This window comes from Dipteris shenzhenensis, chromosome 10 (genome assembly GCF_047967505.1).
Source record: "Dipteris shenzhenensis isolate YYH24624 ecotype China chromosome 10, Dip_SZ_1.0, whole genome shotgun sequence".
Classification (NCBI taxonomy): Eukaryota; Viridiplantae; Streptophyta; class Polypodiopsida; order Gleicheniales; family Dipteridaceae; genus Dipteris; species Dipteris shenzhenensis.
Window position 1 is genome coordinate 25,047,986 of NC_141605.1, and position 15,382 is coordinate 25,063,367.

The following is a 15,382-nucleotide window of genomic DNA, read 5'->3' on the forward strand; positions in this document are numbered from 1 at the left end:
CCGTCATATTTTCAGAAGACGAGTTGCAGCAGCTCAAAAAAGATGTAGAGCTCGAGGGCTCCACATCGCTCTTCGCACGCATCTTTGGGTCACACCCTTCCAGATCACAAGCTAGAGACTGGATGCTAGCGGCATTACCAGGAGATCTCGCCCCACACCTCAGGGATATTCAACTTTTGGGACGAGGATTTTTCCAGGTTGTTTTTTACTCCCATGAGTCCACAGCCCTTGTTCTCAAAGCTAATCCTTTGGCCTTGGGTTCGAGGAGGATTTTTCTTTTGCCCTACACCTTGGGCTTCAATCCGGTAGAGGAGGACAGTCAGGTCACATCTCTGTTCATCAGGTTCCCTGGTCTTCCTCAGGTCTACTATCGACTTCTTGGTATCGGGTCCACTTTCGTGTGGTCACTAAGATCCCTCCCCTTCCTGACATGCCTTCTTCCTCGGCAGAGGCAATCAGAGCGGACGGGGTGCCTCGAGTTAGGGTCATTGTCTCTGACCCTAACATTTTAGATGACCACATTATGCTTCAGCGTCCAGATGGCTCTCTCTTTCGACAGAGAGTCGAGATCGTAGGTAGATAGGACCTGTACAAAATCTGCAGGACACTTGGGCACTTTGCTAGAGACTCTGCCCAAGGAAGAGAAAAAGACCCAAGAGGTCTTCTGATACGGCTCCTTCACGTACTACCCCGACTGCACCTCCCCAGTGCCCTATACCACGCACTTCAGGACCACCAGGAGTAGCAGAGCGCCCTACTTCGTGCACACCAGGACCACAAGGGGCAGTAGGGCGTCCAAAGCTCGCAGCACACCTAGTACCACGATGGAGAGCGATCAGAGCAGCTCCTTTATCTCAAGAGGAGACCTTTGATCAGGTTCAAACAGACGCCATCCAGACTCCAGAGATGGATGTTGCTGAAGCCCTAGACACTACAGTTCCACATCAGGAGGGGCCTTCAAATGCACTAGCCCCAGTCACTTTGGTTTCGGATCACGAGGGGGCTTCCGATACTTCCTCCCCACAGACTGTTCCTGCCACAGTCAGGACAATCGAGGGAGTGCATGCACAGATGAGGACTCCAGATCGCTCTTCAACCCCGCCATAGGCCTCCTCATCCCCCAGCTCCAGTTCTGCTGATAGAGGCCTGGTAGGTCCTTCTCATCCATCTTCCACGAGTGCAAGTCTTCTTCACACTCCTCGGCCAGACTTGCTTCTCAGGAATTCTTTTTCGACACTGGCAGATTCGACGACTTTCATGGATGATGATGAGTTTGTGCCCTCCACCTTAGGGGTCCAGGTCATTGGGATTCCTTTTGATAGGGCCTCCCCCTCAGCAAGTGTGGGGATCCTTTCACTTGTTGAGTTTCCTGCCCTCAGCAAGAGTGTTTCGGCCCAGGGGAAGCTGGTCTCCTCTACTAGGTCAGGTAAGCCTTTCCATCCAACATCCTCCCGTCGATGAGGACAGTCAGCTGGAACATACAGGGCCTAGGCGGAGTTCCACACTGTCACCGTAGGTAGCTGATCTGGAATCAGCTTCATCCAGGTGTCACTGGAGGCGCTATTGATATTCTTTTTATCCAGGAACACAAGTTGGATGCCAGTGATTGCGCTAAGTCTGACAAACAGCTCTCAGGACATACCTTCTGGTCGCCTGCTATGGGCACAAGGGGAGGTACTTGCATTTTGGTCTCTCCTTCTATTCTCCCCTTGGTTGCTGGTCATGGTATTATCTCCCCCTCTAGAGCTCAATGGATCATTATTTTGGTTGGAGGGTGTAGGATTGGTCTTCTCAATCTTTATGCCCCCAACAACAGAGGGGAGAGGATCTCCTTTTGGAAGCAACTACTCTCTTGGGCCCCCATTGCAGATTCCTGGATCATTGGTGGTGATTTCAACATGGTTGAATTGCCATCACACAAAAAGGGAGGCAAACAGGGTGGAATTCACTCTTTGGAGAGGGCAGCCTAGGATGCCTTTCTCTTTCATTATAGTGGCAAGGACACTTGGTTTGATGATGCCTTTCATGTTATGCCACAGTCACTCCTATACTCTTGGTTGAACAGGAGATTACATATGCACATCCATGCACGTATTGACAGATTTTATGTAGACGATTGGGCACTTGACAGAGGCGGATCTGTATGCATTTCTACTGGGGTTTCCACCTTAGATCATTTTTCAGTGGTATTGTAGATTTTTGAGCCTCATCGGAGAGGACGCTCTGTAAGTGTCAGGATTCCATATGCTTTTTATGCAGAGGAGAGCCTCACGGAGGATATTTTACAGATTTGGGTTTCTCACATACACAATGGAGTTGTCCGTCCATCTCAGGTAGCTACAGCCATATCCGGAATTAGTGACTATTATCATACAATCGCTGAGTCCAGGAGACGTGAGATTCTCAGCCGTGAGATTAGAAGAGGCCCATTGATGCTCGGATTCAGGAGCGCCTTGCTGTAGCAAGGGCTCATCTGCAGACATTGTTGGATCAGAGAGCAGAGTATGCCTTTCATGAACGGGAATCATTTTGGATTTAAATGGGTGGCAGGGTCAACAAACACTTCTTCTCTACTCATGGGCCCAGACATAGTAGAGATAGTGTCTCGCAGCTTATTTACTCAGACATGGTTTTACAGTCAGATCCGGATGCCGTCATGTGTATAGCCTCAGAATTTTTTGCATCCCTTCTTACTGCAGATCCGGGCACACAGGCCATAGATGATGCCAGAGAGGTTATTTGGCAATGTATCCTGGTATTAATGAAGGATGAGATGTATGGTTCTCTGGATGCACCTTTTACCAATGCATAATTCAAGACTGCATTGCTTGCCCTTCACAAGGGCAAGTGCCCAGGTTCGGATGGACTTACCTCTTCCTTTTTTTTTACTTTTTGGGAGCAGATTGGTGATCACATTACATCAGCTCTGCAAGGCGTGTGGGACTCTGGTGAGATGCCTGATTCACTTATAGATGGTCTCATTCATCTCATCCAAAGGGGGGTAATAGGAATCTAGTGTCTCAGTGGAGATCCATCACTCTATTGGGCACTTGTTACAAGATTCTGGCGAAAGCCATCAGTCTGCGGCTACAGGTTTTTCTTCCAGATTTGATTCATGACACGTAGACAGGGTTTGTGCATGGCAGAAGTATTTTTTATAATATTTTCTCATTTTGGGAGGCCTCAGAATGGGCCATGCAGAGCTGCCAGAGATTGGCCATTCTACTCTTGGACTTTGAGAAAGCCTACGATAGAGTAGACTGGGATTTTTTAGAGGGTACTCTATCTCGCTTTGGTTTTTCAGATGCATGGATTAGAGGAGTATCCTCTCTCTACAGATCAGCCCATAGCCAGGTGCTCATCGGGGGGGGGAAGAGGGGACAGATTTCAGATTTCCAGATCAGTCTGCCAGGGATGTCCTCTTGCCCCTTTTCTTTTTCTGTTTGTGGTGGAAGCTATGAGTATCTATCTTAGATCTCAAGCTGATATTTATGGGCTAAGGCTTCCTATCCGCCAGAAAGAAGAGCTCCTGGATAGTGAGTTGGCAGATGACACGGCTGTTTTTTTGGATGCCTCCCCCAGGACACTCGCTTCCTTCTGGACAGCCTTGGATTTATTTTGCACGGCTGCAAGTGCACACATTAATTGGCATAAATCCAATGGTTTTTGGATTTGCGATGATGACACCCTGGATTGGGGTAATGATATTGGCTTCACTTGGGTACAGAGGGGCGTCTCCGTCAGATATTTGGGCTGCCAGGTTAGGTGGGCATCTCTCCTTCACAACAGTTTGCTCCGGTGTTGGAGAGTATCAGAAGAAAGCTCTTTTTTGGAGCTCAGCCAAACTTGACTTGGCTTCCAGGGTGGTGGTGGTTAACAAGGTTCTTCTAGCCACAGCATGGTTTGTATGCTCTTGTTGGTGCCACTCTAGGGATTGTATCAATCAGCTTAAGAGGCCCGTACGAAACTTTTTATGGAGTGGTCTAGATGGCACAACTGATGTTACAGCCAGGGTGGCTTGGGAGATCTTGATTCTTCCTACAAGAGAAGGGGGTTTGAATATCATCGACCCGGATCTACAGTGCAGAGTCCTACTCTGCAAGGTCGTTGTGAAAGGACTTATGCCAGGGCAAGAGCCTTGGAAGGATTTCTTTATCAGACGTATACAGTCTCACATGCCCACCTCTGGAAAGGATTGGACACACAGTACCAGATGGGTTTTCACCACAGCCCACCTTAGATCTCCCTCTTCCCCTCTCATGGTTGCTATCCTGAAAGCATGAGCCAGCTTCAGGAGTACTCTTCGCAGGATTCCCCCTTCCACCCGTGAAGATATTGAAAGGCAGCCTATCATGTGGAACGACAGTATTTCGGATGAGCATGGCAAACCACTTGGAGCTTCTCCTTACATGCAGTGGCCAAGATGGGAGAGGGGCCCTGCATCTACTGTGGGAGCATGGAAAGCCTTCAGGAAGCTTCCTACAGATCGACAGGCCTAGTTGGTTCTTAATCTCAGAGGGAGTGCAGGGAGAGTCCAACAGATTGATGCAGCCTTGACCTTGGATTGGGTGGACACAGATGATATGCCTATTACTTGCTCCACCTGGATGGGAGCTTTTTCTAGATTGGGAGTTCCTTTACACGTGATTGCTTTTCGTGACACTCATGAGGATGCCTTAGTCTTTGATGTTTCTTCGGGGGACAGGCTGTCCAGATCCACAGATGATATCTTGTTGAAGGTACCGTTTCAGCCAGTCAGGATAGTGTGCTTCATGGAGCATGGCTCTCTCTCACAGTGGTACTTGGATCTTGGCCCACTTCTCATCGCCCTGGGCTCATGGAGACACTCATGAGGATGCCTTAGTCTTTGATGTTTCTTCGGGGTACAGGCTGTCCAAATCCACAGATGATATCTTGTTAAAGGTACCGTTTCAGCCAGTCAGGATAGTGGGCTTCATGGAGCACAGCTCTCTCTCACAGTGGTACTTGGATCCTGACCCGCGCCCTGGGCTCATGGAGGCTGTGGCTCTATGGAGGTGTCCCAATTAAACCACACCACACAAAAAAACTCCTCGTACGGACAGCCGTACGTACGAACGTATGGATGGCGTACGAAAAAACCATCCGTACACGTACGAATGGAACTATGTGATAGACGGAAAGCACCTGACCAAATTATGCCTCTTCCCATGCCTAAGGCACCGTGAGAAAGTAATACAATGGACTTCGTTTTTTGTTTGCCAAGATCAAAGTCAGGGAATGATGGGATTTGGACTATCATTGACAGATTCAGCAAGCAAGCTCATTTCATTAACCATAAAGGCAGATCATATGGCTAAGCTTTTCATGGCACAAATCTTTAAGCACCATGGTATGCCTAAGTCCATTGTCAGTGAACGAGATCCCAGAATGACTAGTCTATTCTGGAGAGCTTTATTTGATAATATGGGGACGAATCTGAATTTTTATTCTTCCTTTCACCCACAGATAGATGGTCAAAGTGAGGTAGCAAATCCTACACAATTGGATATGATGAAATGCTACGTGGGTGACCAAGGTTCAGACTAGGAAAAGTACCTACCATTGGTGGAGTTTGCTTCCAATAATACAGTTCATAGCTCCACAGGGGCCTTTGAGGTCATATATGGGAAGGTGATTCTGCTACCTATCCTGAGGACCAAAGATGAAATCTTTCCAACAGATCAGTTTGTTAGAGACCTCTACAAGGCTAGGCTCCGCAAGCTAAAGGGCAAACAAAAGGTGTATGCAAAGTTCTCTCCTAGATATTATGGCCCTTTCAGGGTTACAGAAGAGATTAATGAGGTTGCATATAGGTTGGCACTACCAGAGCATTGGAGGATTCACAATGCCTTTCATGTGAGTCTTCTAAAGAAATTCCAGGGGCCAGAGCCTACAGAGCCAGTAATAGAGGATCCAACAGAAGTGGATGAGCTGGAGGAGGTCCTTTAGCTAGAGCAGATTGTGTACCATACAGTAGGCCCTCAAAGAAAGGAATTTTACAGATACGTAAAGGTCAAGAATTATTCGGCATTGGATGCAAAGAGGATGGATGAAGACATGTTGTCTCATCATCCAGAGCTTTTGGATGTTTACAAGGAAGCTTTTAGTTGAGGTCAACTGAATACAAGCCGAGGGGATATCACCAAGCAGAAGCATTCCAAAGTCAAAACATAATTTGACCATTTATTGTTCATAATTAATGAGTTGTTCAATACTAATTATGTTCAAAGAGTTATCTTTATTTGGTCAAAGTCTTGACTCTGGTCAAAGATACTTAAAGCCTAACCTCGGTTAGGAAGATCTGGCTTCAGCCAAGATGGTTAACCACGGTTAAACAAGCAGTTAAAGTGCTGACTTCAGTCAGAGAGTGTTGACTTCGATCAACGAGAATTGGCTCATGCCAAGAGGGTTAACCTCGTTAACCAAGGTACGCCAACTTCCGTTGGAGAGACTTGGCCATAATTAAGATGCTTTGACTAATGGTCACGTTCCCTAATTACGACCAAGAGGCAACCAAGAATTGTGTTCTATGTTTTGTTCACATGTTTGCTTGGTGGGGACGCCTACAGTGACTAGGATTAGTCTACCGATTATTATTTGCATGCAAGGCGCTAGCCTTTAATGGGTGTCATGGTTGTGCACTTTAGTTTATTAATTGCAGGAACCAAGCGGTTCAGAGCTTCACATGTTTCAGTGGACACCTCTTGGGAGATTTTGGCTAGCATTTCCTCTTGGCACATTTGGAGAGCCTGCACAGAAGCCTTGGATAACACCCAGATACACCCATCACAGGTGTTCACGGGTATTTGGGGTGACACGGTTTACACTTTGATAGCCATATGGGCTAGCATGCAGGGCCCTTCACGGGCAGCCTCTTCTAGGAGGACTGTATTTCTTCGAGTTTGGAGGGGTTCTCCCTTTTTCTCAGAGGTTGCTACCGGATTGAGATGGCACTATCAGCCTCAATCCTTTCTTTTTGGCTCTTGAGCTTTTCATGCATTGCATGGTGTATCCCGTATTCCCATATGGATCTTGCTCTAACGGTTTTCTTTAATACTTAATAGAAGTCTCTTTTTCAAAAAATAAAATAAAATCTTATCCACCAACGCTGTACCTGGAGTGTGTACAATCCTTGCACTGGCAAAAGGTGAAGGGGATGAAACTCCCTTGCCTCTATCGATGGATGAAGTCCGAATAGAAGAGAAAGGGAGCTGCTTGAGTAGAGGGCCAGGTGTAAAAGTATCTGCATGAGAATCATCACTGGTTCTATCCACAGCTGGAATAGAGGTAGCTCTAGTGGGATCTGAGGCACTTGATGGTCCCTCCTGATCTCTACCTGGAGGAACGGCCGCCTTAGTCGCAACCAAGAAGGGAATGTCCCCTGTCGAAATTGAAGTGGAGCTCGGGTGTCCTCCTGAACTACAGGTGGAGCAACAACTTGGACCGCAACCCAGCGAGGGGCAGTTGGTGCAAGGCGTGAGGATGGGTCCTAGGCGCACTGTAGGGAGCTGACTGTGTTGCTGAAGAAGGTCTACTAGGGCGCGCCATAGGAGTAGGACGAGAAGTGGAAGCTAAAGAAGCGACATGAAGAGGAGCAACACCAAAAGACTTCCTGAGTCTTTTCCTCTTCCTTGGAAACCTTTAGCAAAATAAGGGTCCTACAAATCTTGCACTGACCCTAACTGCGTGCAATCTCAATCCTCTTGCAAAAGAAGGAACCATCAAGGCGCTAAAGCATAACGTGGTCATCCATAATGTTAGGGTCAATGACAATGACCCTAACACTAGGCACCCATAAGACCTAACTACCTCTGCTCAGGATGAAGGCATGGTAGGGAGGTACTCTTGGATCTCCGTGACCACACTCAAGAATGCTCCAATAGTGGCAAGGTGTCAACAGTACACCGAGAAATCGGATAAAGAGAAAGGTAACCTGACTATCCTCCTCAACAAGACCAAAACCAAAATTGAAGGGTGATAAAAAATCCTCCTTGAAGCTAGCGCCAAGGGTTAGCCTTGGGGCACCAAAGCAGTGGCCTTAGGAGAATCAAAAACCACCTGAAAGAATCCTCGTCCCAATAAGCGTACATTTGAAAGGTGAGGAGCGAGGTCTTCTGATAAGGCTGCAAGCATCCAATCCCTAGCTTGTGATCTTGGAAGGGTGGGACCCATGGTTGATGGTTGTGAGCGAAAAGTGAAGTAGAGCTTTCAAGCTCAACATGCTTTCTGAGTTGCAACTCGTCTTTTGAAAAGATAATTGTCTTCGCAGCCAGTGGAACCGGACAAGGATTGACTGAATGGGAATCCATTCGTCAATTGAGGCGAGGGGCCGACTCGAACACGAAGAAGCTCCGTCCATCAAATGTTGCTACAGAGAGAAGGAGAACCTCTTTTTCCCAGAAGGAGAAAGAGGGCTGAATGGGAGGGGGCCTGAGGATGAGAGGGGCGCGGGGGGGGGGGGGGGAGAGCCTAAGAGAGAGGGAGGGCTGAGAAAGAAGGGGGAGAGGGGAAAGGTGAGAGGAGGGGGGAAGGAAAAGGAGCTAGAGGGAGGAGGGGAGGTAGAAGGCTAGGGAGAGGAGTAGAGGGTAGGGAGGGGAGAGGAGGGAGCAGACAAGGTGAGGAAGGGGGGTTGAAGGAGCTGAAGGGGAGGCGGAAAGGAGAGCAGTAAGGGGGGCGGCCGGTCAGCAGCCCGGAAGAGGGGCTGGATTTTTTATTTTTATTTTTTTTTGGGGGGGGGGGGGTAGGCAAGGAGAGGCCAGGCAGCAGGGCGCGGATAGGTGAACAGGCTAGGGAGGGGCGGGGTAGCATGGCAGGGTAGGAAGAGGTGAAAGGAAGGGGCGGGGGAGCAGATCAGGTAGGGGAATAACTAGGGAGAGGGTGGCGGCGGGACAGTGAGGGGGAAGGGAGCAAGCTGAGGGGGGGAGGGGGAGGCTGAGGGAGGGAGAGGGGCTGAAAAAGGAGGCAGCAAGGGCGGGGGAGAGGGCAGCAAGGAGAAGGCGGGGAGGAGAAGAGCTCAGCTCCATTCTCTAGATTTCTGAACTGAGATGGTGCCCTACCAATCTAAAGGACGAACTCGCATCAAGGGGGCAGTGAAGAACAAATACCCTCTCTAAACTTTTCAATCTCATAGACCCTTTGGCATTAATCAACTCTCTCTCTCCCCACAGGTTGCTGCCATTTTTCAAATAGTGACTTTCCTCCACAGAGTTTGGGCCTTACCCCACTGGAGATTGCTAAGGCTGGCACTAGTGTCATCCAGACAACTAGTAGAGAGCAGGGTCGCTACAGTATTTTCTACATGTGTATTCACATGGTTTGCTAGTCACGATATTTAGATAGACAGGCTTTCCCCTTTTTGGTACAGCATGGATGCACTGCCCGAGCGAATCGCACAAGACAAGATTAACCGTATTATACGGTTAGATCTCCTCTAGCTCCACACGTCTCGGAATTTGGGCGGAAACCATGGGTTCCCCACCAAGATCCAGTTATCACGACCACTTCTTGAGAGTATCAGAGCATGGACTCATCATCAGACCCCAATATCTCGAGGACAGAGGAGTCTCACATGCACTGAGGATTGCCAGTAGATAGATGCAAGTCTTGTCCCATCAGCTGAGGATCAAGGCAGGGAGAGCTACAGGCATACCCAGAGAGCAGTGGATCTGCAAGTTATGCACGTAGGGGACGGTCGAGACACATCAACATTTCCTATGCCTAGCCTACTATGAGATCTATGGACAATATCACTCCCTTTTTCAAGAGGGACACGGCTTTGGTCCACTCTCATGATTGTTCCACTTCCAAAACCAAGTCTGCATTGGGCTTTATCTGATTGAGATGTGACAACATAGAGAGACATTATTGCGATAGATCAAACAGTAGCAGGAGGAGACCACGCCACATGAAGCTGAGGTAGACTGAGCACAGCGACATGTCATGGATTTCTGTCCATTAGAGTTAGGTCCAGGACATAGTGGGATGGAGGAGGAAGACCTAACTAACATGAGGGCAGTGTGGATCAGCAGGGAGAGACGACGCGACACTGCCGAGCGAGGGATGCGGAGACCACACGCAACATGGAGAGTGACCAGAGCACACACAATCGAGGTTTGGTCAATCTCAGCTCTCCTCAAAGAAGAGCGCCATAGACGAGGTGCCACTCTTGAGATAGCCCATCGAATATAGAGGTTGAGGAGACCACGGCCTCTACCACAACTCTACCACAACGAGAGACAGCTCGACACACACAAATCCAGGGTATCTTCGCAACCCACCAAAAAGCCACCACGGCACCGGGTTTTGTATTTTAAGCCGGTTTTTCCAGAATTTCAGTTTTTCAGTTTTTCAGTTTTAATTTTTGAGTTAGCTTAGCATAACACTTAGCAAGGGCCCTAGCGCGCCCTTTGTTTCAGCCAACAGACGCTTGTATGGGTTTCATCTTTCGATGTAGTTTGTCCCATAGGCCCTTGAGGTCTTTCGCGGACGTTAATCTCTCTCTCTCTCTCTCTCTCTCTCTCTCTCTCTCTCTCAAGTGCGCTCACCTATACATAGAGGGATGGGATCAGCATGTATCCATCTTACTATATGACAACAATGTTCATACCTCACACAATAAAGGGTTGCAGATGTAGTGCCCTTCATAAAACCAAGACCATAGAAGGAAAAACAAAGCAAGATTCGCCGCGAGTCATTCATTTTTGTTGAGGAACCAATGGAGAGAGTAATAAGTTGATCTGTGTACAAGGGATGTATTTTCATAGGACCCAAGTTTCACATCAAAGCACAACCCAATCACCCAATTAAGCAAAGGACACCCTTCTTAATGAGAATGAAGCCACAATGCTTACAGGTCCATGTCCAAGTCAACACATAATGCTCTTTTTTGAATTGCAAGGCCAGCAGCGCTATATGCTGAGGCATGTGAACAATAAACCACAAAGATGATGAATGGGTCAGGTTTGAGAAACTTTACGTCATGATGCTCACACAACTCATTTGGGGAAAAAAGAGCACACCACATGACAAGAGATTGGTGTAATGTGCAGCACCACCTCCACACACAAGCGTCATTCCAAATCACCAATTTTCTAGATTGGGCATCAATTTTCTAGATTGGGTTTGATAGTATGGACAAACCGATGCAAGTAGAGAAAGGCTATGCTGGAGGGTACTCTCCTCCTCTATATAGCTTGTCACTGATGGGGATGAGGATTGTCGGCATGCATGGTTCACTGGCTAGTTTTAGTTCCCATGAGATGTCTATTGATAACCTCTTCCCATTCCAATACTCCTTGGATTCTCCCACAATATGATAGGCATGCCAAGAGATAGGGTCATTAGAGGTGATTTATGGTAGGTTCTTAGTGATTCCATTTGGCCTTCCCCACCATGACCAAATGCCACCAAAATGGGGAACACTTGCCTTGTATCTGAAAGGATGGCTTTATATATGCCATAGTACTTACAGATTCATCTCTCTCATGCAGTGTACATACCATGGGCCAGCTTCGCATATCATCCCATAGATTCCAAACAGGAGAGATTGCCGCCACACAACATCGTCAAGGTCTTCAAATATGTGGAGGAGGAGGAACATGTTTTGATGAGATGCCCCAGACATAATGAGATCCAATGACAATATTGATAAGTCATCGACTACCCCAATCAACGATATGCCACCCTCTGTGTCAAAGATTACTATGCATTGAGACCAGCTCATAAGACTCGTTACTAGGAAAAAACCTCGCCAGCACATAAGTGCAGACTTCTTCTTCATGGGAGAGACTATAAAGCATGAACAAACTATGTAGAATGGACAATGTAGGCAAGGGAGGATACACTCTATATCGAGGGATGCTAGATCTTCTAGACGAGGCGCTGAGTCCCTGCAATCTCGTCCCATGTGAGGCATCATCATTGCAGCATCATGATGCTTAACTACATCACTAATATCACGAGTCCAAGCTTAGGGAACAAATTCAAGGACGACAACTCCAGATCTTAATTATCTTCCTTATACATCAGATTCCCCAGTGTGGCCCTAGCTAGGTCCAAGCTGAGCTTCAGTAGCTCATGACTAGACCTTGATGATGGTCCCAAACATCTCATAGTATTTGTGCTTTTTCCTTCCAACCAGTTTAGTAGGACACTTAGGGTGTACTACACCTTCCTATTCCCCCACTATAGGGCGTTGATCACACGATGTAATATGGATTTGGTCTTGTAGGCCTCTTGTCCTTCTGCAGGGACTACCATAGATGGATCTTTCATCATCTGCAACTAAAAAAGATGAGTAGTGTTGGTATGTATGAGTATCCATTAGTTTCAGTCACAGGGCATTGACATTGTCTATCAATCACCTACCACTGCACCACTATTCATGAGACGCCCCTTTCTTGCATTGACATGGAAAGACATTCATTAGATCATTCAAACGGCCTAGGAAAGTAAAAATCAATACGACATGGGTATCCCCACGCTGTCACTTGGAACCAAGATGTCCTTCCTACAGAAAGCATTTCCTCCACCTATGCAAGGACGACTTCATCCATCACCTAGATTCTTTCAGATCCACCTCTCCCATGCATCACGATGTGTCAGCTCAAGACCTCATCCCACTGATTTCAGATCAAGGCAGGATACGAGATTGCAGCCACACGGCATCCTAGAGGTCTAAGGTTGCGCACTCTTACAAGGTGGAGATTGAGGAGCATGTCTTGATGTGTTGTCCCAAAAACTATGAGATCTGAGAGAGGGACCATTGCCTTTCACTCCTAGACACACCAATATGAGTAGTGTCATTAGAGATGTGCCGCAATCTTCACCTAAATCAAGTCTAGACTCATGCGACCCACCACACTTCACTGAAGAAGTGGTCGTGAGATGCCACGACTGAGAGCCCCTGACTTATAGGCACGCCAAGTCAGAAGGAGACTGGACAAGGTCCCACAAGCACTTGACGCATTCAAGGTACCATCACTATCGCATCGCTACGTCAGGCTGCCTACCTCGTCCATGAATACACCTTTAAAGAGGAGTCGAGGATGCCGACGAAAGATCTTGGACATGTTCGGGAGACAACAGGACTCCTGATGATGGGACTCCAATCGGGCCCACGTGGAGCTCAAACTATTCATAACTGACACATGCTACTCATAACTCGTCACTCTGATGTCTAATAAAGGAAACGAATACTGGTTGTAAGAAGCCAATGATAAAAAGAAACAAGGGTCATTAGTTTATTCCCTGGTTAGAATGCACACCTCTAATCCTCTAGTTCAAGTTTTCTTGAGTAAGAGATTTGCATATTTAATTGACTAGGCCAACAATATCATATGAGGCGTCCTCTTCAGCAATTTGCAACCACATTTTTGAGACACATAAAAAACTATATGATGTACAAACTTGGTTCACTAAAAAGTACACACATCTTACCCCAGGTTCTGTTTCAAAGGCAAATACTTCATCCCAGTGAACTAAAACCCGTCCAGCATTTGAATTGGTCTGTGGCACAACAGACCGAGTCCGTGCACTTTGCTGCTCTAGCTGACGCTGATCTGAAGTTTGTAATTGTGGGAAGATCCGGATACTTGCCGTGTACTTCTGACTTTCAAATCTATCATGACAAGGTAGCTACATAGGCAACAGGAGAAACCCTGACCGTCAAAAAAGCAGATGTGGGTAATGAAGGTTCCAGCTACCCAAAACCCCATTGCAGCAAGCTCATATTGACAAGTTTCTTCATACTTACCTCAGCATCGCTTATTTGTACTGCCACAATCTTCACAGTGGACCTCTTTGTATACGATTCCAAGCCTGGATCCAATATACTGCTGGATGTAGGTAGTTCCAAAGAAGCCGTTTCCCATGCTGACAAAGGAACTATTTTTGGTTGACCATTAACATCAATTGTCCGAATCAATAAATCTTCACCCAAATTGTTATGATGAATAATATGGAAGCTTTTCTTATTCCTGAGCTCCAATGCAGGCTTTTCTCCTGAACTAGGAGATCCTCCAGCCTGCAGCATCATTGATAGAGGATAAAACTGACTCAATTTTTTATGAAAAACAGAAAAGGAAACTCAACAATACTTATACGACATCAATTCTCAATAATAAAAATCATGGCTCATGGTTGACAAGAGTGAGCTACCACTGAGATTCCTTTTGAGCTTTCCATCAATTCTGACAGCTTGTTCCAGCTTGCATATGCTTCCAAAAGCATGTTTAAATTTGCAACAGAAACATTGAAATTGACAGTGCTAGTGGAGACAATCCTGACTTGAGATTCTGTTCCACTTGACGCCATATGAGGATCGTTCTTTTTGTAATCATATCTGTTAAAAAAAATCGAATTGATACAATCCAATTACAAAACAAAGTGAAAGAATCACATACGGCACCTTTCAAAAATCACTTGCAAAAACGATTTCTGATAGCTTTAGATATCCCTTTCCACAGCATCCCATGCACACCATAATACTTGCAACTTGAACTACATTCCCAGTTGAAAACCTCACTTGCCAGATGAGGCTAATGTGACAGGTTCATCCATAAAATAGAACAAGGTTCAAGATTGGCAGTTATATAAAAGAAGACGTGGTTCAGTAAAAGAACTGCTTGGACAGCCTAGACATGATAATCTTAGACGATATCATACTCGCATGTAGAATCATAAGCTCCCTTATGCTCTCGCTCTCTGAGAATTATTTTTTTTGCAAGTTTTTGTTTAATATTTTTCTTTTCACTACATACTCTACGCAGGAGCTGGAGACAGAGGAGCTCAGATGCCCTAGATACTGTGATATCTGCCACAGAAGATACTATGATATCGGCAGCAATACCACTGTATTTTGAGCAATGTATCCAAGACATGAGTCAAGTCATTGACTATTGGACCAGCGATATATGCCACAATCTTCATGTATGAGGTCACCAGAACAGGTAGACTCTCATACGATCAGACACTCATGCTATCCATAGCAGATCAGGGCCCCAATTAGACGCCAACAAACCAGTAGGTGGACACCTACAGGGACAACAAGCAGGCATCCCATTCGATGTATTGTATTCACCACATCACAACATCAAGCTGCTTCACGATTCCCATGGGTGTAACTCATGGAGTAGAATAGAGGGTGACATTCAAAGGCCTCTGTGTCCTTCTGCCAGACGTTAACACCCAAACCCCCACACCCCCCTTCCCCCCTCAAAACACCCCAAAAAAAAGTTTGCTTAGGGGAGTTTCTTCACAAGACCCAACTTTACTATGAAATTGGCATCCCAGGCTTGGCAGAACAGAGATATGCCTCAATCGCACAACTGGAGAGACAATGTTTTCTTGCACATTTTCAGCA

General features: G+C 46.7%; 1 protein-coding gene across 1 annotated transcript in view; it reads right to left on the reverse strand.

The window, feature by feature from the left end:
* LOC147897604 (pleckstrin homology (PH) domain-containing protein) overlaps positions 1-15,382 on the reverse strand; it is a 185,759-nt gene that overhangs the window by 58,717 nt on the left and 111,660 nt on the right. Inside the window, exons 41-43 of the mRNA XM_087380060.1 lie at positions 14,179-14,362; positions 13,775-14,044; positions 13,459-13,656 (exon numbers count right to left, since the gene is read on the reverse strand). Coding sequence (XP_087236186.1) covers positions 13,459-13,656; positions 13,775-14,044; positions 14,179-14,362 — 652 coding nt within the window. The remainder of the gene's footprint in view (positions 1-13,458; positions 13,657-13,774; positions 14,045-14,178; positions 14,363-15,382) is intronic.